General features: G+C 41.3%; 1 protein-coding gene across 3 annotated transcripts in view; it reads left to right on the top strand.

Annotated features, from left to right (window-relative positions):
* Window positions 1–23,441, top strand: part of LOC140212749 (echinoderm microtubule-associated protein-like 5) — a 184,679-nt gene that overhangs the window by 56,557 nt on the left and 104,681 nt on the right. For all 3 annotated transcript variants that reach the window (XR_011882479.1, XM_072283948.1, XM_072238144.1), the window contains exons 7-8: window positions 13,213–13,414; window positions 18,224–18,361. Coding sequence is in view for 2 of the 3 variants with exons in the window: in XM_072283948.1 (XP_072140049.1) it covers window positions 13,213–13,414; window positions 18,224–18,361 (340 nt within the window). In the remaining variant the exon portion in view is untranslated. The remainder of the gene's footprint in view (window positions 1–13,212; window positions 13,415–18,223; window positions 18,362–23,441) is intronic.

Raw genomic sequence — 23,441 nt, 5'->3', positions numbered from 1 at the left:
AGTCCATAGTTGGTGGGGATAATAACTGTTCCTTAACATGATGATGTGGGTCCTGAAGCTTCTGTGCCAACTTCCTGATGGCAGCAGTGAGAAGAGAGCATGGCCTGGATGGTGGGGATTCTTGATGGTAGATGCTGCTTTCCTGCTACAGCATTCCATGTAGATGTGTTCAGTGGTGGAGAGGGCATTGCCCATGATAGACTGGGGCATATCCACTACTTTTTGTAGACATTTCTGTTCAAGGTCAGTAGTGTTTCCATAACAGGCCGAGATGCAAGCAGTCAATATACCCTCCACCACACATCTGTAGAGGTTTGTCAAAATTTTAGGTGACATACTGAACCTTCACAAATTCCTAAGGAAGTAGAGGTGCTGCCATGCTTCCTTCATAATGGTAGGGCCCAGGGCAGGTCCTCTGAAAGGATAATGCTGAGGAATTTAAAATTGCTGACCCTCTCCACCTCTGATCCCCTGATGAGGACTGGCTCGTGGGCTGCCAGTTTCATCCTGAAGTCAATAATCAGCTTCTTGGTCTTGCTGACATTGAATGAGAGGCTGTTGTTGCGGCACCATTCAGCCAGATTTCAAATCTCCCACCTACATACTGATTAATCACCACCTTTGATTTGGCCAATGACAATGATGTCATCAACAAACTTAAATCTGGTATTGAAGCTGTGCTTGGCCACACAGTCATAAGTGTAAAGTAGAGCAGGGGGCTAAGCACACAGCCTGGTGGTACACCTATGCTGAGGGAGATTGTGGAGTAGATGTTATTTCCAATCCAAGGTGACTAGGATCTGCAAGTGAGGAAATCAAGGACTGCAATAGCCTTCTGGAGATTGTACCTGAATCCTTTTTACTTGGTCATCAGAGCTGAATGCCACTGATCTGGCATTCAGGTCTCTACCTAATAAAGTGACCACTGAGTATGTTTGTGGTCTTCTGCTGCTGTAGCCCATCCATTTCAAGAATTGATGTGTACATTCAGAGATGCTCTTCAGCACACCACTCTGGTAACACGTGGTTATTTGAGTTACTGTCCCCTTCCTGTCAGCTTGAACCAGTCTGGCCATCCTCCTTTGACCACCACAAGGCATTTTCACAACAGCTGCTGCTCACTGGATGTGTTTTTGTTTTTCACAGCATTGCTATAAATGCTATAGATTGTTCTGCGTGAAAACCCCAGGAGATCAGCAGTTTCTGCGATATTCAGACTACCCCATCTGGCACAAACAATCATTCAGCGGTCAGTCACTTAGATCATATTTGTTCCCCATTCTGGTGTTTGGCCTGAACAACAACTGAATCTCTTGGCCATGTCTGCATGCTACTGTACATGATTGGCTGATTAGATATTTGCATTAATGAGCTGGTGTACCTAATAAAGTGGCCATCCACACCACCAATCAGTGTAGCATCTGCACACTTACTTATCATGAGTTCTACATTCATGACCAAGTTAATATACTGTATATATTGCAAACTCCAAAGGTCCCAGCACTGATTGGTGTTCTGTGACCAATAGTGTATGAAATGCTCTGGTTCCATATTATAGCTATCAGAAACGTAAACATCCAGCACTGCCATCTCCCTCCTATTCCCAAGGCAGTTTTGTTTCCACTTAGCTCATGTTGCTTGGATCCTTTGTGCATTAACCTTTTTGTACCAGCCTACCATATGGGACCTTCTCAAGTGCCTAAGTAAAAACCATATAAACAATATCTACCACTCTGACTTCTTCAATCTTCTTAGTGACCTCCTCAGAAAAAAATCTCTTTTGAATTAGGCAATATTTCCCTGCACCAAACCATGTTACTTATTCCTGAGCAGCCCTGCCTTTCCAAATGAACATAAATGCTATCACTTAGAATTGCCTACAATAATTTCCCTGCCACTATGTTTTTTTAAAAAAAAGGAGCAGCACTAGTTATCCTCCAGTCTTCTGGTACCTCACCTCTGGCTAATGAAGATGCAAAAGTCTTTGAGGTCTTTGTCTACTGAAGAATCTGTGTTCAACAAGGATGGCCAAAAACAGTTGAAAATAGAATAGTTATCAGGAATAGGTGTGGCCAAGTGGTTAAGGCATTCGTCTAGTGATTTGAAGGTCGCTAATTTGAGCCTTGGCTGAGGCAGTATGTGTGTCCTTGAGCAAGGCACTTAACCACACATTGCTCTGCAGTGACACCGGTGCCAAGCTGTATGGGTCCTAATGCCCTTCCCCTGCACAACATCAGTGGCGTGGAGAGCGGAGACTTGCAGCATGGGCAACTGCTGGTCTTCCATACAACCTTGCCCAGGCCTGCGCCCTGGAAACCTTCCAAGGCGCAAATCCATGGTCTCATGGGACTAACAGATGCCTATCAGGAATAAGCATCACTTAATCAACTAAACTTGTTACTTGTTATATACACCTGTTAGGGTGCATTCTCCAGTTACCTTATAAGGTAAGCATAGCCTTCAGCCAGGAGCAGATGTCATCAGGTGGTTCCTAACCTTCACCGAGTGTTTCAACCCTTAACCACGACACTCTCCAGTTGGTGGGCCGGCAGTGGTGGCCAAATCACTGCCCGTCTGCTCCTGGCTTCCAGCTCCCCTCCTCTCGCCTACTCCAAATCCAACAAGAAGCTTGTTCTGCCTCTTCCCTCATCCTACGAGCTGCTCCTTTCGTCCAGGCCCAGATCTGACAACAACCGCCATGCTGATTTGGCTGGAAAACCTCTGAAGCCGATCTCCACAGGGAACAACCATGCCTGCCATCCCTTGTCTTTATGCTCCTGCAGTAAGGGCTGGTACTTCAAGGCCTTCCTCTTGTGGGCCTCTTCCCATCCCTCCTCCCATGGCACAGTCAGCTCAACCAGAATTATTTTCTTGTCTTCCGTTGATCACAGTACAATGTCTGGCGTAGGGTTGTGTGCACCACATCCGAGAACTGCAGCCTCCTTCCCACATCGACCCTCATCTGCCAGGACCTGGCCGTTAGCAGCAGATTGGGCTTTGGTTGTTTGGTTACAAAAGGCCTAGCTCCCTCTTTGATGAAGGTGATGGCCTTCCTCAAATCTGTGCCAGCCGTCCTCTTCTTGCATCTCTCCCGCTCTAGTGTGTCAGCAGGAGCCAGAAGCACCTTATCATGGCGCCACCTATACCGTCCTTGAGTTAGAGCTGTTTTACACCCAGACAGTATATGAGCCAGTGTCCCCTTTTGACCACAGAGCTTACAGCTCAGGTCCTCTCTCATCCCTCATGTGTACAGATGTAATGGTGAAGGAAGGGTGTCATACACAGATCGCAAGAGGAAGGAAATACGGAAGGGCTCTGGGCTCTGGGCTCCGGGCTCCAGGCTCCAGTCTCCATAACTCTGCCCATGAGATCTTGCGCTTGGGGCAGATCCCATTTTGTCCAGGCACCTTCAGACTCTTGTTCCACTGCCTTTGAAATCCGCTTCCCTTCCTCACGAATCCGTACTTCTGCCTGTACCATGTCTCGCCTGTTCCATATGCTTGCGTTTCCCCACTTCTGGAAGTGAACTGAGCCGAGGCCTTGCCGCCCGACGCAGGGGTTGCCGATGATATCTCGCAGCTTCAGAGAATCCACTGCCTCCTCCACAGCTGTGTTGGCTGCCCACTTACCCCCAGATCTGGTTGTAATGCCTGCTTGCTTTACCAAGATATCATTGGAATCTCTCAAGCTTAATAAAGCTCTGCATTTTGCCACCTTGGATTCCTCCACAACAGATGACAGGGGAAGCTGCAGTTGCTCAGAACGAGTGTAAAGGCCCACTGAAGAGAAGCTTGGGGGAACTCCCAACCATCTCCGCAGGTGCTTGTTGGTTTTCCTCTCGATGCCCTCTACGACAGTCATGGGGAACTCATAAAGTGTGAAGAGCCAGAGAAGCCTGGGCAGAATGCCATATTGGTACAGCCAGGTCTTGAATTTACCCGGAAGTTCAGATTTGTCGATGTTCTTCAGCCATTCCTCTGTCTGCTTCACAGCATTGGTGACATTGACCCCATCTGTCAGTGACACATTAAACCACTTCCCCAAGCATTTTATCGGGTTATCTTCGATGGAAGGGATGACCTCACCCTGAACCTGGAGGCTAAACTTGCTAGTAACTTTGCCCTTTCTGATCACCGTGCACCTGGACTTCTTGGCCTTGAAGGACATCCTCGCCCAAGTGGCTACATTACCCAGGGTTTCCAATACCCATCTTGCTTGGACATGTGACACAGTTGTTATGGTGATGTCGTCCATGAATCCTTGTAGAGCCGGCTGAACAATGCCTGACTCCAGCATAGGGCCGCGGATTACATCTTCTGCTGCTGATAATAGGAGGTTCATTCCCATAGTAAATAGGATGGGGGAGATGGTGCACCCTGTTGGAATCCCCTTCTGGAGGTCCTGCCAACTAGTTGTGAAATGGGCTGATGTAAACCTGGGTTTGAATCCTCCTAGGTAGCTGGTGATCATGTCTCAAATAGCCACTGGGATGTAGTAGTGGTCGAGTCCTTCCAGGATGAGGTCATGTGGAATAGACCCGTAGGCGTTCGCGAGGTCTAACCAGACAACTGTTAGGTCACCTTTTTTCTGCTTGGCCTCACGGATCAAATAGATTATTCTTTATGAATTCAGATGAGGGTTCTTGTCTGAACAGCTTGAATGATTGTATCAAAGTCATTCATTGTCATTGTTTATTGTATTCACTGGTTCAGTGAAAACTCACTCGTAGCAGTATCACAGGCATGTAAGTAGCATTCACAAATAAAAAAACAGATTATGCACAATTTTTTTTTTTAAAAAAAGAATACGATTAGAAAAGGTCTATTTTAGTCCAAAGTGATCATAGTGTTGCTAGACTGTAGTAAATAAAGGTTAAAGAACCAAATAGTTGAAAGGAAGTAGCTGTTCTTGAGCTTGGTGGGACTTTGGGCTTCTGTACATCCTGTCCGATGGTATTTATGTGAGGATGGGGATCTTAGATGATGGATGGTGTCTTGGGACAACATTTCCTTGTGGATGCTACCAATAGTGGAGAGGAATGTGCCCAGATGATGTACCGGACTGAGTCCACTACTCTCTTCAGCTTTTTGGGCTCTTACAGATTTGTATGCCATGATGCGACCAGTCAGTGATTTCAGCAGTGCATTTGGAGAAATTTGTCAGTGTTTGGTGACAAGCTGAACCTTTTAAACTTCTTTTAAAAAAAGATGATAGGCTGCCTTGTATTTGCATCCATAAGCTGGGCCTAGAACAGGACATCAGATATGTTAACATTTAGGAATTTAAAGCTGCTAACTCTCTCCACTACCGATCCTCCAATATAGATTTATAAATCTTCACCCTTCTTCCCCTTCTTGAAGTCAAGAATCAGCTCTTTATTTTTACTGAGTGAGAAGAAGCTTTTGCAGCATCGCTCAACTAAATGCTCTATCTCATTGCTGACTCATCACTAGCTATGATTCATCCAGCAACAATGGTGTCAGTAGCAAATTTATATATGCTGCTGGAGCTGTGCTTAGGCTCACAATCAGAGGAGATAGTGTTACCAATGCTCGCTAATTTAAATATGTTTAAATTTTTAAACAGTTACAGAGGGCCTTGCTGCAAAACCATTTTGTCAGTTATTAGGCCACTCCACTGAAGCAAGCCTCCCAGTGGAAGATGGCACCTGGGAACTGAGTGACTGTGACACAGAAGAAGGTGTTTTGACTTGTCTAGTTGAAGTTGCCTCTCAGAGAAATTTCGTCAGTCCCATTCCTCTTTATTTGTCTATATCCTTGACTCTACCCTGGGCCTGTATTCTCTGGAATTCAGAAGAATGAGGGGCAGACATCCCACCTCTCCCGAAAGTTCCGGGAGTCTCCCGTATATTGATAGCGGCTCCCCGATGCCCAGAAATTATATACAATATCCCGCAAATCGATTTTTTTTGAGAGGGAGAGCGAGCATCCTGATTGGTCTCTCTTCGTGCTAAGTAGACCTATCAGTTTTCTTTGTGCGCGGGCTTTCCAGTCGACCTCAAGAATAATGACAATGTTGCTTGCTGCACTGTTTGCAACAGTGACTTTTCTATTACCCATGGTGGGTTAAAATGTAAAAGACATGTTGAGGTGAGTTTAACAGGTGTCATTCGTTCATTAGCATAGCTAACGTTATTTAAACTAGATGGCTGGCTGCTAAGGAGCTACTCTATTGATGTCCTATGTGATGACTCCAAACTCCCTGTAGACTTGCTTAAAGTTGTAATAGAATAAACATAATATAATATATGTATATATTTTAATGTCACATTTTCTGCATATACCCAACTTGGTGTACAGATTAGACAAAATCACTAAACAAGGTATTACATACACACTTGGAGGTCAACCGGGGCGGTGGGGGAGGGTGCTACCTCCCTGAAATGAGTTTTTGCAGGCTGGGATATCTGATGAGGGATGACCTCGTTGAAGCATATCGAACAGTGAAAGGCCTTGATAGAATGGATGTGGAAAAGATTTTTCCTATGGTGGGAGAGTCCTAAGAGAAGAGGGATCAGCCTCAGAACAGAGGGGTGTCCTTTTAAAACAGAGATGAGGGATTTCTTTAGCCAGAGCGTAGTGAATCTGTGGAATTCTTTGCTACAGGCAGCTGTGCCGGCCAAGTCTCTCTGTATATTTAAAGCAGAGGTTGATAGATTCTTAATTATAGACAATAGGTGCAGGAGTAGGCCATTCGGCCCTTTGAGCCAGCACCGCCATTCACTGTGATCATGGCTGATCATCCACAATCAGTATCCAGTTCCTGCCTTATCCCCATAACCTTTGATTCTGCTATCTTTAAGAGCTCTATCCATCTCTTTCTTGAAGGCATCCAGAGACTTGGCCTCCACAGCCTTCTGGGGCAGAGCATTCCATACATCCACCATTCTCTGGGTGAAAAAGTTTTCCTCAACTCCGTTCTAAATGGCCTACCCCTTATTCTTAAACTGTGGCCTCTGGTTCTGGACTCACCCATCAGCGGGAACATGCTTCCTGCCTCCAGCGAGTCCAATCCCTTAATAATCTTATATGTTTCAATAAGATCCCCTCTCAGCCTTCTAAATTCCAGAGTATCCAAGCCCAGTCGCTCCAATCTTTCGACATATGACAGTCCTGCCATCTCGGGAATTAACCTTGTGAACCTACGCTGCACTCCCTCAATAGCAAGAATGTCCTTCCTCAAATTTGGAGACCAAAACTGCACACAGTACTCCAGGTGTGGTCTCACCAGGGCCCTGTACAGCTGCAGAAGGACCTCTTTGCTCTTAGACTCAAATCCCCTTGTTATGAAGGCCAGGATACCATTAGCTTTCTTCACTGCCTGCTGTACTTGCATGCTTGCTTTCAGTGACTGATGTACAAGAACACCTAGATCTCGTTGTACTTGCCCTTTTCCTAACTTGACTCCATTTAGATAGTAATCTGCCTTCCTGTTCTTGCCACCAAAGTGGATAACCTCACATTTATCCACATTAAACTGCATCTGCCATGCATCTGCCCACTCACCCAGCCTGTCCAAGTCACCCTGCATTCTCATAACATCCTCCTCACATTTCACACTGTCACCCAGCTTTGGACTGGACATGAAGGGATACAGGGAAGAAGGCAGGAGATTGGGACTGAGAGGGAAATGGATCAGCCATGATGAAGTGTCAGAGCAGACCAGGTGGCCTAATTCTGTTCCTATATTTTATGGTCTTGTGGCCTTTCCTCTCTTTCACATGCCCATAAATTCCTTTTTCTCATTCTCTTGCCCCTTACGTATACTACAGGATAATATGCTGTAATCATTTGGCCTACCTTGCACTGTAGAAGCCAAATACAGCGCACGATAGAAAACCATGCAATTATTTGGACATGGTGCTGATGTCAGGACTGAACATGGATCCTTGCTACTGTGAAGTAGCAGTTATTGCATCATTGAGCAAGTGGGGTAAGCAGTGTGGTACATGGGCAGGAAGGCAGTGCTATTGGGCAATAGAATGTTATGACGAAATGATTCTTATTTTAATGAGTCTACTGGTAAAGGTAAAAATCTTTGAGTAAATTGAGCTAGAGGGCCTTCTTCACCCTTAAGTACCTTACGATCAAGTGAATGCAGTATGTAAGGTTGTCATTTGACTTAACATTTCTGAAAATGTAATAAATAGATTTGTTAGTGATAATGGAACAAATTACTTTTATGACACTGATAAGTGTAGATAAGGCATTTTCTAATTGCTTGACTCAGATGTTGACATAAGGATTGGCTCATCTGATTAATGAAGAATGGAAATCAGATAAAGTAATTTGTAACACAGAGAAAGCAAATTATTTGACTGCCAACAGCAGTTTTGATGAAATTCTGAAAGCTATTCATTGCGATAGAGCACAAATTTTAAAAAATTAGAGCCATAGAATCACCATGCACAAGAGCTGGGCCTTTGGCCCATCGAGTCTGTGCTCCTGTTAATGGAGCACCAGACTTGGTCCCAATCCCCTGCTAATTTCTCATTGACTGAAACTACTTTCCCTGAAATATTTATCCAATTCCTTTTTCATAGCTTTGTGTTGCCAGAAGTGAGTTGCTGATCTTTGTGAAGCTTTTCCCTTCATCCCCATTGTATCCTTGGCCTTGTATCCTTGTATCATTGATAGTTCTTGCCTTGTCTTGGACTGAGCATTGAGTCCCACTATTTACCCTGTCAAAACTGGTCATAATCTTGCACTATGTCAAATTTCCTGTTAGCAATTTCTGCTTCAGGGAGTTTTTCCATTCTGGTCTTATGGGTGAAATTTTATATCTCTGGAATCATTTTAGGAAATATTTTCTGCGTTGTACAGAAGGTTCTGTCCTTCTTAAAAGTTGATCAGATGAGGTCTAAATATGTTTAATGGTGGTTCAATATAATGTGCTTACTGTTTTAGTGGAGAGGATGAATTTGGGATGCAGAAAATGAAGTAATTTAATGCAGGAAGGAAAATTTGTCTGGAGCAAAGTGGCTTGTTTCCTAAAACAAGATTCGTTGTGGAAAAGGTTGCCAATGTAGACCAGCTAATTGAGCTGGGAAGTCAAGTTGGGCATATTAAGTAGGTGCAGATGTAGAAACAGTTTGCAGCTTCATTTGAGGAGACAAACAAAGGAGCAAAAATATTCGGTGTGGGTGGAAAAGCAGCCAACAGACTAATTTGTAGAGATTATAAGTAGCTTACTTCTGAATGTCAATTGAGAGGTAAACTTCTCTGGGTGGAAAGCATTTAGATTGTATTCAGTAAAAGTAAAAAGTAGTTGCAATGTGCCTAAGTATACGATATCACAAACAAAAGAAAATCTGCAGATGCTGGAAATCCATGCAACACACAAAATGAGTCCTGCTGAAGAGTTTTGGCCCGGAACGTCGACTGTACTCTTTTCCTAGACGCTGCCTGGACTGCCGAGTTCCTCCAGCATTTTGTGTGTGTTGCTAAGTATAAAATAGAATCATTTCCCTCTCTGTCTTAAAAGGGCATTTAGATATTAAGGTATGAAGAGCAAAATACAAATCTTATCTGTAACCGCTTTATAATAATGGGAGTGTACAGCTGCATCACAATAAAGCTAGTAGTACTTAATCATAATTGGTTTTCCATATCAAATTATTATGTAGAGATTTTCAATGTTTGAAATTAGCACGTGGCACAAAGTCTTGATAAGGTTTTGGTTCATTTTTAATAACCTTAACTCCTACCTGTGACCTTTGAGAGAAATTTCCCACACTACCATGTTCAGGAACATATATTACTCGACAGCAATTGGGCTTCTGAACCAGCATAGATACATTCAACGCTAATCTGAACTGAGGCTATATCCTACAGACTCACTTTCAAGGACTCTTTACAACTGAAGTTCTCAGTATTATTGTTATCTGCACAGTTTATCTTACTGTTTACATTGGTGTATGTCAGTCTTTGTTCATGCATAGTTTTTCATAAAATTCTGTTGTATTTTTTTCCTGTAAATGCCTACAGGAAAATGAATCTCAGAGTAGTATATGGTAATTACATAGTACTTTCATAATAAATTTACTTTGATCTTTGAGTTCAGCTACCACAGCTCCAGGAAAGATGTCAAGACTTTAGAACAGAGCAGGGTTTTTGAATGCTAGTAAAGGTGAACCATAGAAACTACAGCACAGAAACAGGCCCTTTGGCCCTTCTTGGCTGTGCTGAACCATTTTCTGCCTAGTCCCACTGACCTGCACATGGACCATATCCCTCCATACACCTCCCATCCATGTATCTGTCCAATTTATTCTTAAATGTTAAAAAAGAACCCGCATTTACCACCTCGTCTGGCAGCTCATTCCATACTCCTACCACTCTCTGTGTGAAGAAGCCCCCCCAATGTTCCCTTTAAACTTTTCCCCCCTCACCCTTAACCCATGTCCTCTGGTTTTTTTCTCCCCTTGCCTCAGTGGAAAAAGCCTGCTTGCATTCACTCTATCTATACCCATCATAATTTTATATACCTCTATCAAGTCTCCCCTCATTCTTCTACACTCCAGGGAATAAAGTCCTAACCTATTCAACCTTTCTCTGTAACTGGGTTTCTCAAGTCCCGGCAACATCCTTGTAAACCTTCTCTGCACTCTTTCAACCTTATTTATATCCTTCCTGTAATTTGGTGACCAAAACTGAACACAATACTCCAGATTCGGCCTCACCAATGCCTTATACAACCTCATCATAACATTCCAGCTCTTATACTCAATACTTCGATTAGTAAAGGCCAATATACGAAAAGCTCTCTTTACGACCCTATCTACCTGTGACGACACTTTCAGGGAATTTTGTATCTGTATTCCCAGATCTCGCTGTTCCACTGCACTCCTCAGTGCCTTACCATTAACCCTGTATGTTCTACGTTGGTTTGTCCTTCCAACATGCAATACCTCACACTTGTCAGTATTAAACTCCATCTGCCATTTTTCAGCCCATTTTTCCAGCTGGTCCAAGTCCCTCTGCAGGCTCTGAAAACCTTCCTCACTGTCTACTACACCTCCAATCTTTGTATCATCAGCAAACTTGCTGATCCAATTTACCACATTACCATCCAGATCACTGATATAGATGACAAATAACAATGGACCCAGCACTGATCCCTGTGGCACACCACTAGTCACAGGCCTCCAGGTGAGGAGGCCTATTCTCTGTGCAACAGAGAAAATAGAGAGGAGATCCAATAGCTATTTTTAAGATGTGGGACATTGATGGATAAATGTACAAAGTCTGTTGTCCACCAAAATTGTCAATCACAGAATCAACTGGTAAATAAAGATCTAAAATTATTGGTAAAGATCTAGAGAGTAAATATAATTTATTCAGTGGCATTTATCAGGTTTTGATCTACTTTATTGGAAAAGTCATGGAAGCCGATTCTATAAATAATTTTTAAAAGTTGGCTAGATACTTGCATGGTTATGGATAAAAATACAGAATATTCAACCAAACACAATTGTTCTGTCTAGTAATTAGGCAGGCAAAACAGTCTGAATTGTTTTCTTCTCTGTTTTGCTTTGATGATTTTATGTTCTTGGAGTTCGCAATGCTTTTAGTTTCCATCCCTGGTAGCAGTACTTTGCAGGTTCCTTATGACTTTAATGTTCTTTTCATTACTGGACATGAAATTGGTCATAAAATGCTCTTGCATTCTGTACTATGTATAAAATAGTAAATGCCAGTTGCATTTTCTACCCTTCACACTTTCACAAAATTATGCAGCGTCAATTGCAGGGAATTTTTAATGTGTGCTGCTTGAAGTCTATTCATCAATTTGTTTCACAAAGTGTTAACTCTCATTTTCATTCCTAAAGTCCAAAAATATAGTACAGTGCAAAAATCTTAGGCACATGCACTGTATATAGCTAGGGTGCCTCAGATTTTGCACAGTACTGTAGTGATTTTATGTACTGCACTGTACTGTTGTTGCTGCTGTACAAAGCTTAACTTCATGACCTATGTGGCTGATGATAAACTTAATTCTGATATCAGTCTGTCTTGTGGACTGAGAGTGGGAAGGGGGCAGGGAGAGGGGTATCATGGTTGGGAAAAGGGGAAGGGAAAGGGGAGGGAGCGGGAAGCATCAGAGAGACATTCTGTAATGATCAAAAAAAACGATTGTTTGGAATAGAAATGGCCTTGCCTGGTGTCTCGGCTGGGTGGCTGTACCTGTGCCATTCTCCACCTTGGCACCCCTTCTCTGCCACCTGTCCTATACCCCTCCTGCAGCACTCCACCCTCTCCATTCCCAACATCATTTGCTCCTACCTGATTTACAAAGTTGCTCTCTGCTCCAGGTTGATAGAAACAGTACTGTGTAAAAGCCTTAGCCACTCTTGCTGTGTATATTTGCCCATGACTTTTGTATAGTACCGCATTTCCAAAAAAAAAAATTACTTAACAGTTCCGTATGTTATTAACTCAGTATTGCTGTCAAGTTATTGAAGTAACCAATGCAGTCAAATTTAGTAACTTCCTCTTCAATCCACAGTGGACATACCATTTGGAGTTGTGGTACTGCATTTTTTAAAAAAATCACATTCAATTTCTATTATAGATGCCCATGAACTGTGCTGGATTTTCTGGAGTTGTAGTTTAGTGATTTCAGCCTCACCAGGTGCAGTCAGTGGCAGCAATTTCAGGATTTCTACATTTAACTAGCCAGACGTGAAAATCCGTAAACTGCATTCCAAACCATCACTGCAACATATGTCAATGAATTCTGCTAAATGGTTGGTAGATTTGTGAAAGCTGGGAGCTGTCTAGGAAAAGATGTTAATCTTTGTGTAGTTGGTGGGGGGGGTGGAGTCTAATGTGCAGGTGAATTTTTTTTCAAACATGTTAATTTACCAATTATAAATAGAATTAGCAATAGATTTGTTCCCTTTCTTTGACGATGGTTAAAGTTGTATTGATGCTGTGAGCAGTTAAATTTTAGAAAGGTTGCCTCTGCTTACATGGTTCCCAGTTACTTTTGGGTTTTGACAGAAATCATTGCATAATATGGCAAGTACTAATCAATTTGATGTGTTTTGGCCACCCCTACTCCTGCAGTCAGCCTGTGTTTTTGTATGTGTTCATGTATTATGCATTAATCTTTTGTTTAAGAACTGGTTTATAAAGGTTTAACATTTTAAAGTCTTGCAGTTTTTAACTTAATTATTTTCTTTTCAAGGTCTCTCAGTGAGGAGTGTATGTTGGCAAGGAGATCATATTTTAGTTGGCACACAAGACAGTGAGATCTTTGAAATTGTAGTTCATGAAAGGAACAAGCCTTTCCTAATTATGCAAGGTCACTGTGAAGGAGAGCTCTGGGCATTGGCAGCACATCCAACAAAGCCATTGGCGATAACTGGGAGTGATGATCGATCTGTTAGGTTTGTATCATTAATTCAGGTAATTATCCTGTGCCATCAGATAATAAGATGACGTTAGCATGACCTTGGTATAATTTATTCATTGTGCTTTCAAATGTAGCTCACTTTAACTTGTTTTCAAATATGCTCCATTTCCTTATCACAGATTGCTATAATGGCCAAATAATCAGGCATATTCTACAAACGGGTTTTGCAGAGCATTGCTCTGGGGAAGTTTTCGCTCATGCAGAGAACATATGTTTTATACGTGGATTTGGAGTATGTTCTGAAATGTTTACTTTCAGATAAGATCTTAAACTTGGCTCTCGAGGATATGTGAACAATCTATAAGTGAAGCCAATAGAATAATTAACTAGTGAACAAGTGAAAGTATTGTGAGCCATCCATTTGAAGTATTCTGCAGAATGCATCTTAAGTGCTGTGTAAACTTGGGTTCACTAAGCCACAAGGATGATGTTGAAGAAATGCTGAGAATACCCAGTATTTGGCAAGCTGGTGTTTGAGAGATGTTATTGTAGAAATATAAAAGATTATTACTGGAGTAGAGTAAATTCTGTTTATCCGTACATTTGTTATTTGCATCCCACTCTATATCAAATTCTGCTGTGCCCGGAGTTCTTTAGCTCCTATTTTTCAATGCCACCAATTTAAAATTCTCACCTTCATGTTTTTATAATAATAATAATAATCCTGTTTTATTGTCGCTGAAGCTATGCAACCCTCCAGCAAAATATTGCTCTGCACATCTACTCTGTTTTCTCCATTTGTGGCTGCAAGACTGTTCCCTAAATTTCCACCTCTCGGCCTAACTTTTTGTTCTTTTAATATTTCTAGCACGCGTTATATATAACTTAAGTAGAAATTATTTCCACACATAATGAAAAAGGCCCTTCTTCCATAATAAACTCTCCAAGCGTTCACATTTTTTGTGAGTTTAGGACATTTATTCCTTGTTGAATACGCTAAGTAGATACAAGTTCCTTAAGGTGAAATACTTTTGAGAAAGTAGGGCAATGAGCCATGGCTTCAAATATGTCAAAGTGAAAATGGGAGCAGATGTTCACTGGTTGTGTACACAAGGTTGAACTGACCTTAAATATCCCAAAAAAATAGTAGAGGTAAAAATCCTGGTTTATTGATTAAGTAAAATGAATGAATGAATAAAATCCGGAAGATTTCACATGAACCTCTGGTCAGAAAGTTCAGACAACCACTCAGAAATGCATTTTGTTTCATCTAAGTGCAAATTTGATTGTTACGTTTCCAAATTTATTTCAAAGGTAGTTAGAAGCATTACACATTAGTTCTTGAAATCTCAAATTATGGTATGTAAATTTGAATGTTAGTTACAAAGCAGGTTAAGGTACAGTAATTTAGTTATTTACGCAAGAGATTCTTCAGATGCTGGAAATCCAGAACAACATACAGAAAATGTTGGAGGAAATCAGCAGGTCAGGCAACATCTATGAAAATTAATAAACAGTTGATGTTTCGCACTGAGACCCTTCATCAGGACTCATTTTCCCTTAAAAATAACCTGTTAAATTTTCCTCATCATATAAATATCATTCATGAAGGAGGGATGATTTGATGTTTGATATTTGCCAATGTGCCATACTTGGCAATCCTCGGTTGTCTATAAAGGAAAAGAATTGTGCAAAGTTGCAATTCCTAATAAATACCAATACTTTCCATTATATGTTAATTCAGGCATAAAAAAATGAATGGATTCAACATTTTAACTAGTTTGTAGCCTTAGGCTAATGTACAGGAGGAAGGAAAGTTATGAAATTGTAACCTGATAATAGCTGAACTGTGTGCAAATTATTTAATTTTAATGTAACACGTGCTCAAACTGAAACAGGATAATATTTTGCATTGCCAACAATTAAATGAACTACAGTTCAGTTTCTTAATTGGTAAATTTATCTGTATATTTCACAATTGGACAAGATATTGAATTTCCAAATCTAGTAGATGATTTGTTAAATGAGCAACCAATTATAATTTAATACTTGGGATCAAAAAGGGGAAAAAAAACAAGTGGAGTTCGACGTTGTTTTCAGCACAGTCAGTGAATATGATGCAAGTTATGCCTGTTTTGAAAGTGATTTTATTTTACCCTCAATCTCATTACTACATTGTTTAAAAGGTAGTTTGGAAGCACCAGGGTTGGATAGAGTCTTTAAGTGAAAGCTAACACAAAATTTTTGTACAATTTGAATTTGGTTAAAATATTGAAAGTATTGTTTTATTACAAGATATAAACACTTGTCTGGAATTTGCTCTTTCAGAACGTAAAGCAATTATTAAATTATTTTGAGATATTGTACAGTGTTTGCAAGTAAACTAAAATGACATAAGTATTTAAAGCTCAACTTTTACTATCCCTGCACACAAATGTACTTTTTAAAACCTTGTGGACCACGTGAAAAAAAAATAATTTCCATCTGGCTGAGTCCACCTTTCAACATTCCCTTTATAATTGGTAAAGAGTAATGCAAGAATTTGAAATTGATCAAATGCAAATTCAGCAAGGTTTAATGCCAGTTTTAGTCATAATCATACTTTATTGATCCCGAGGGAAACGGTTTTCATTACAGTTGCACCAACCAAGAATAGAGTATAAATAAAACAATATAAAACCATAAATAATTAAATAATAATATGTAAATACCAGGAAATAAGTCCAGGACCAGCCTATTGGCTCAGGGTGTCTGACCCTCCAAGGGAGGAGTTGTAAAGTTTGATGGCCACAGGCAGGAATGACTTCCTATGACGCTCTGTGTTGCATCTCGGAGGAATGAGTCTCTGGCTGAATGTAGTCCTGTGCCCAACCAGTACATTATGTAGTGGATGGGAGACATTGTCCAAGATGGCATGCAACTTGGACAGCATCCTCTTTTCAGACACAACCGTCAGAGAATCCAGTTCCATCCCCACAACATCACTGGCTTTACGAATGAGTTTGTTGATTCTGTTGGTGTCTGCTACCCTCAGCCTGCTGCCCCAGCACACAACAGCAAACATGATCGCACTGGCCACCACAGACTCGTAGAACATCCTCAGCATCGTCCGACAGATGATAAAGGACCTCAGTCTCCTCAGGAAATAGAGACAGCTCTGACCCTTCTTGTAGACAGCTTCAGTGTTCTTTCACCAGTCCAGTTTATTGTCAATTCGTATCCCCAGGTATTTGTAATCCTCCACCATGTTCACACTGACCCCCTGGATGGAAACAGGGGTCACCGGTACCTTAACTCTCCTCAGGTCTACCACCAGCTCCTTAGTCTTTTTCACATTAAGCTGCAGATAATTCTGCTCACACCATGTGACAAAGTTTCCTACCGTAGCCCTGTACTCAGCCTCATCTCCCTTGCTGATGCATCCATCTATGGCAGAGTCATCTGAGAACTTCTGAAGATGACAAAACTCTATGCAGTAGTTGAAGTCCGAGGTGTAAATGGTGAAGAGAAAGGGAGACAAGACAGTCCCCTGTGGAGCCCCAGTGCTGCTGATCACTCTGTGGGACACACAGTGTTGCAAGCACACGTACTGTGGTCTACCAGTCAGGTAATCAAGAATCCATAACACCAGGAAAGCATCCACCTGCATCGCTATCAGCAATTGGTATTATGTAAATTTGGAAATTTACATAAAATCACAACAGGAAAACCAGTGACATTGAGCAGAAATTCCAGACCAGTATTACGAAATAGCTTGAAAAATAATTAACAGTAGTTGATGCTGAAAATCTGAAATTAAAAAATGAAGAAAAGGTTGGATAAACTCAGCAGATTTTGTGGAAAGCAGCATTTCACATTACGGGTTTGAGACCCTTCATTGAAATGAGAAAGTCAATGAGAACTCAAGAAAATAGCAGCAGTAGGCCATTCAGCCCCTCAAGCCTGAGCCTGCCATGCCATTCAATATGATCATTGCTGATGTATGCTAGCCTGAAATCCTGTGCCAGTTCCCTATTACTCTCAATCCTCAATCTGTCAAATGTATATCTATCCCACCTTAAATGTATCTAATGATCTGGCCTCTATACCATCCATTCTGTCGATTCATTACCAACGGAGAGAAGAAATTCCTCCTCATTCAGTTTTAAATGACTAGCACATTATTTTATTACTACATCCCGTTGTTTGGATTCTCCCACTAGTGAACTCATCTCAGCAACTAGCCTGTCCATCTCTGAGGATCTTTAATCTTTGGGAAAACTAACTCATTCTTCTAAACTCTGTAGAATGCAGGCAAAGTCTATGTAGTGGCAATGGTGTGAAAGGCTGAAGGATGTAACAAAGGGAATTTTTCTGATAGAGTGAAATTATTGATCTTTTAAATCAGAGTGAGCTTCATTCTCTCGGCAAAGTCATCTGTGTTATTTGTCATCTGTGTCACGCTATGCAGTCTGACTATACTTAAAAAGAAACGATGGTAGGCAAAAAATGGCCCGGTCTCAAAAGAAAATGAAATAAATTGCAAGTTATCTAGAGGTGGAGAGTTCCTTATTGAGACCTGCAGGCTACAACATGCCAAAATGGAACATAAAGTGCTGCTCCATGAACTTGCATTGAGGCTCATTGTAAGGGAGCAGAAGACCGAGACAGAGAGATCAGCGTGGGATGGTGAATTAAAGTAGCAAGCAACTGGAAATAGGGGGTCATTCGTGTGAACACAGCACAGATTATTCCATAAAGTGATCACCCAATTGGGGCATTTGGCTTCTCCAATGTTGAGGTGGCCTCTGAACAACGTAATTGTACTTTTCTTCATTTTATAATACACTAAATATGTTTGCAGGATATGGAGTCTCATTGATCATGCTCTGATTGCTCGATGCAATATGCAAGAACCAATCCGTTGTGTTGCTGTGAGTTCCGATGGCATTCATCTTGCTCTAGGTATGAAGGATGGCTCTTTCACTGTACTACGGATCAGGTGTGTATAAGAGAGAACTACTTTATGTATTTCCAGTGCACATTGATGTATTAAGTAAGGTTTCCCTTCCCCGTCATCCTATAACCACTATTAATATTAGGGAAATTTGAAATGTTTTATAAGCTGCATTCTCTGAGTCAGTACTGTGGGCTGAGCACAGTTGCTCCTCAAAATGATTGCCCAATCTACCTTGATTTCTCCATTGCAGAGGTGGCCTCCTCCAAGGGTCTGATTGCTCAATGCAATATGCAAGAACTTAATTATTGCCTATTTTTTAAAGATGCAGTTAGTAACATTCCATCACTATCAGTTCTAGTTCCCAAGCTTCCCTTGGAAACTTAACCACTTGCTAAGCCATTAATATAGTACTGAAGAAATGTTGGATGTATTTTCTTTAAATGCAATATTAAATGAAATGGCTGTATGCTAGTTCAGATGGATATCAACCTTTCTGCAGTATTTAGCCCATTTCTGGCTGTGTTTGATAACTCATTTTATATTTGTAGGGCAATGTTTCATGAAGGTCATTATGCTTTGCTGAATACTCTAATTCAATGGATGCAGAATGCTCAGAGTGCTGGAGGGTCTGATGAGGCATTAACTAAATACAAGATCTTTCTTTAAAAAATGTTTTCAGGTTTAGGCTTTACACATTTTATTTTATTACTTTGAAAATATTAAATGTATGATTCATAATTTCTCTTTGGCAGATTGGCTGTTTGTTATTAACTTGATAGTTAGCTATTCCTTTGCCCCTCATTTATAACATCCCACTGATTTCCCGGACTGGCTTGCAACCACTGCTGATTTTTGCTCACCCATGCTCACTGATATTGAAGGATAGCTTGAGCTGATTCTGATCCGCTTTTGCCTTCAGCAAACAAACATCATCCCTTGGGTTCTCTGAGTGCAGCTGGAACATAGCCATACACTTCCAGTTAGCTCCTGTAGGACTAGTTCTGCTACATTAAGTATGGAGATCCCACAGCTAAACTTTGGTCACATATTTGCTATTTTATAAAGGAATAGGGAGTTTATATAAATTGTTTTTTTTCTTTCTTTGACATGATCAGTAACCCTACATGTTATCTTGCTATTCTGGTACCGAGGGGTTATAGTTTTATAATAGTTTCATTATATCTTTATAATCCAGGGTGATAAATTATGGACTCTGTAATCTTAAATAATTTACTACATGACTCCCTTGTCCATTCGTTTGCCCTATCCCTCCTCACTGATCTCCCTCCTGGCACTTATCCTTGTAAGCGGAACAAGTGCTACACATGCCCTTACTCTTCCTCCCTCACTACCATTCAGGGCCCCAGACAGTCCTTCCAGGTGAGGCAATACCTCAGCTGTGAGCCGGCAGGGGTGATATACTGCATCCGGTGCTCCTGATGTGGCCTTCTATATATTGGCGAGACCTGACGCAGACTGGGAGATCGTTTCGCTGAGCACCTACGCTCTGTCCGCCAGAGAAAGCAGGATCTCCCAGTGGCCACACATTTTAATTCCACATCCATTCCCATTCTGACATGTCTATCCACGGCCTCCTCTACTGTAAAGATGAAGCCACACTCAGGTTGGAGGAACAACACCTTATATTCTGTCTGGGTAGCCTCCAACCTGATAGCATGAACATTGACTTCTCTAACTTCCGCTAATGCCCCACCTCTCCCTCGTACCCCATCCGTTATTTATTTATATACACACATTCTTTTTCTCTCTCTCTCCTTTTTCTCCCTCTGTCCCTCTGACTATACCCCTTGCCCATCCTCTGGGTTTTCCCCCCTACCCCTCCTGTCCCATGATCTTCTCATATCCCTTTTGCAAATCAACTGTTCAGCTCTTGACTCCATCCCTCCCCCTCCTGTCTTCTATCATTTCGATCTCCCCCTCCCCCTCCCACTTTTAAATCTCTTACTACCTCTTCTTTCAGTTAGTCCTGACGAAGGGTCTCAGCCTGAAATATCAACTGTACCTCTTCCTATAGATGCTGCCTGGCCTGCTGCGTTCCACCAGCAACTTTTATGTGTGTTATTTTTTTGTTGTTCTCTCTTTTATTTGATGTTTTATATTTGTACTATTGACTCTTACTTTAGGTTGTGTGTCATTTTGCTTCTTTATTTGAAATGTCTTTGTTCTGCTGGATGGGTGGAAAGCAAAGAGGGAAGCTGGGAACATCAACCTCTGGCGTGCTCTCCACAAAATCAAGTGATTTCTATGAGAAGCTAATCTTTTCCAAAATCTCGTGTGGTTGAGTGAGCCCCTGTGGCTTAATCAGGCCATACTTGGAATAGTCTGTATAGTCTTGATCTCCCTTTTGAAGAGTACACTTGCCATGAAGATTCACTACACCAGTCAGGATTGTAGTATGAGAAGAGATTAAATAAACAAGACTTGCATTCTCCATTGTGTTAGAGTTCTTTGAAGTTTAGAAGAATCCACATGGCTGGCTGGAAATGGGGAGGATATTTCCATTCAGAGAAGGGTCTAGAGTTTTGGGTTATGGTCTGGGATTGAGGTAGGCCAATTAGGAATAATGTGAAAAATGTCTTTACTCTGAGAATTCAATAGCCTTGTGTGCCTTGTCATTCCTAATAGGTAGACATATTCATCATTCCTAATTGATACACATATTTCTGGATAACAAGGGAATCAAGGAATATGGGAATATTCAGGAAAATAGAACCATAGCAGAAAATCAGCCATGATCTTTAGAAATGACAAAGCAGCCGCAAGAGCATTTGCTTTCTCCATTTGCGCCTCCTTTGTCTTCAGTTCTTTTGTTATTAAGCTGACTGAGCACCAAACTGCTAATCATGTGAAAGACTTTTGTAGAACAAGCAAGCACAAGTGCACCTATTTAAAGTACAAAATAAAGATGAGAACATTTCACAAGCTTCAAGACTATGATCTTTGATAATTATTACTTTTTAACTTAATACAGTTCATTTTAAAATTCAGTATTTAACTGAGGGAATCATCTTGGCAGAAAGCCGCATTATTGGGGGGCGGGGGAATAGAATGAGACAATGGGGAAGTGGACATGCAGCAGACACTAAGCTGTGCTCCAACAGGTTACAAATAGCTGTCAACATCTAATGCAAGATTTTAAGTCTTCCAGGATATTTGTCATACAAGCTTATACTCTGTACATTCTGGATGTTAAGTATACATTTTTATGATCCTTGAGAGGGCTAAATTGCAGGGATACTGAATGTCTTGCCAATGATCACTGTTGCTCCCCCACGTTCCAAATATTGATGCCATTAGGGGCCCTGTTGCTTATGTGGCTGTTCAGAGTTGTCAAGTGCATTTCATATATTGGCTGCAAACTGGATTTCAGAATCTTAAAAACCTGGCACCAGAGTTCACATTCTCCATTCAAAAAGGGAAATCTTGTCTGACAAATCTGTTGGAATTCTTTGAGGAATTAACAAGCATGATAGACAAAGGAGAGTCAGTGGGTGTTGTTTATTTGGATGTTCAGAAGACCTTTGACAAGGTGCTGCACATGAAGAAGGTAAGAACCCACAGTATTACAGGAAAGGTACTAGCATAGATAGAAGATTGGTTAACTGGCAAGAGGCAAAGAGTGGGAATAAAGGGATCCTTTTCTGATTAGATGCTGGTGACTAGTGGTGTACCACAGGGGTCAGTGTTGGAACCGCTTCCTGTCACGTTATATGTCAGTGATTTTGATGAAGGAATTGATGGTTTTGTGGCCGTTTGTGGGTGATATGAAGATAGGTGGAGGGCAGTTGTACTGAGGAAGCAGGGTGTTGGCAGAAGGACTTGGACAGATTGGGGGAATGGGCAAAGATGTTGCAGATGAAAGATAGTGTAGGGAAGTGTATGGTCATGAACTTTGGTAGAAGAAATAAAGGCTGGTCTATTTTCTAAATGGGGAGAAAATTCAAAAATCAGAGGTAAAAGGGGACTTCATGCTGGATTCCTTAAAGGTTAACTTGCAGGTTGAGTCAGTGGTAAGAAAGGCAAATGCAATGTAAACATTCATTTTGAGAAGACTAGAATATAAAACCATGGCTGTAATGCTGAGGCTTTATAAGGCATTGGTCAGACTGCACTAGGAGTATTGTGAGCAGATTTGGACCCCTTATCTAAGAAAAGATGTGCTGGCATTGGAGAGGGTTCAAAGGAGATCTAGGAAAATGATTCTGGAAATGAAGGGTTAATATATGAGGAGTGTTGATGGCTCTGGGCCTTTATTTGCTGGAACTTAGGAGAATGAGAGGGGATCTCATTGAAACCTATTGAATATTGAAAAGCCTAGATAGGGTGGATATGGAGAGGATGTTTCCTATCGTGGTGGAGTCTGGGACCAGAGGGCACAACCTCAGAACTGAGGGATACCCATTTAGAACAGAGATGAGGAAAAATTTCTTTAACCAGAGGGGGATGAATCTGGGCAGAGCAGGACGAGTCATTGGGTATATTTAAGATGGAGGTTGATAGGCTCTTGATTAATCAAGGCATCAAAAGTTACACGAAGAATGCAGAGAGTGAGATTGAAGCAGATAATAAATCAGCCATGATGAAATGGTGGAGCAGAATGGGCCAAATGGCCTAATTTTGCTCCTGTGTCTTTTGGCTCTATGGTCTATCTCGTGTACGATGAACAAGGTCATTCACAGAACCAACCAAGGAAGTAGACCTGAAGCTGTAAGACCTATTAACAAGTGGAGTGTGCAATCTTTTGTAACAGGAAAGGATTAACTGATCAGGAACAACTGTCATAAATTGATATAAATCTATATTCAGATAGAAAATGATTTGGTTCTATCTGAGATTAAAAAAATATTTGGACAAGCACCTGTATCACTAAGTATGGAAGGCTGCAGAGCTAGTGCACATAATGTGATAAGGATAGATGGTCAGCATGAACTTGTTGGGCTGGCCTTTTGTATGAGTTTGACTCCATGAAAGGGTCTTAAATCTGAACTACAGAAACTACCAACATATATGTTTGCTATCATGGATCTGAAAACTACATTATAGGATATGACAGTGAACCAACAATACTTAAATCTTTATAAATTAATGCATACTTTACAAG

Source organism: Mobula birostris, chromosome 1 (assembly GCF_030028105.1).
Source record: "Mobula birostris isolate sMobBir1 chromosome 1, sMobBir1.hap1, whole genome shotgun sequence".
Lineage (NCBI taxonomy): Eukaryota > Metazoa > Chordata > Chondrichthyes > Myliobatiformes > Myliobatidae > Mobula > Mobula birostris.
Note: the sequence above shows the minus strand (reverse complement) of the source record. Positions and strands in the feature narration are given on the sequence as shown.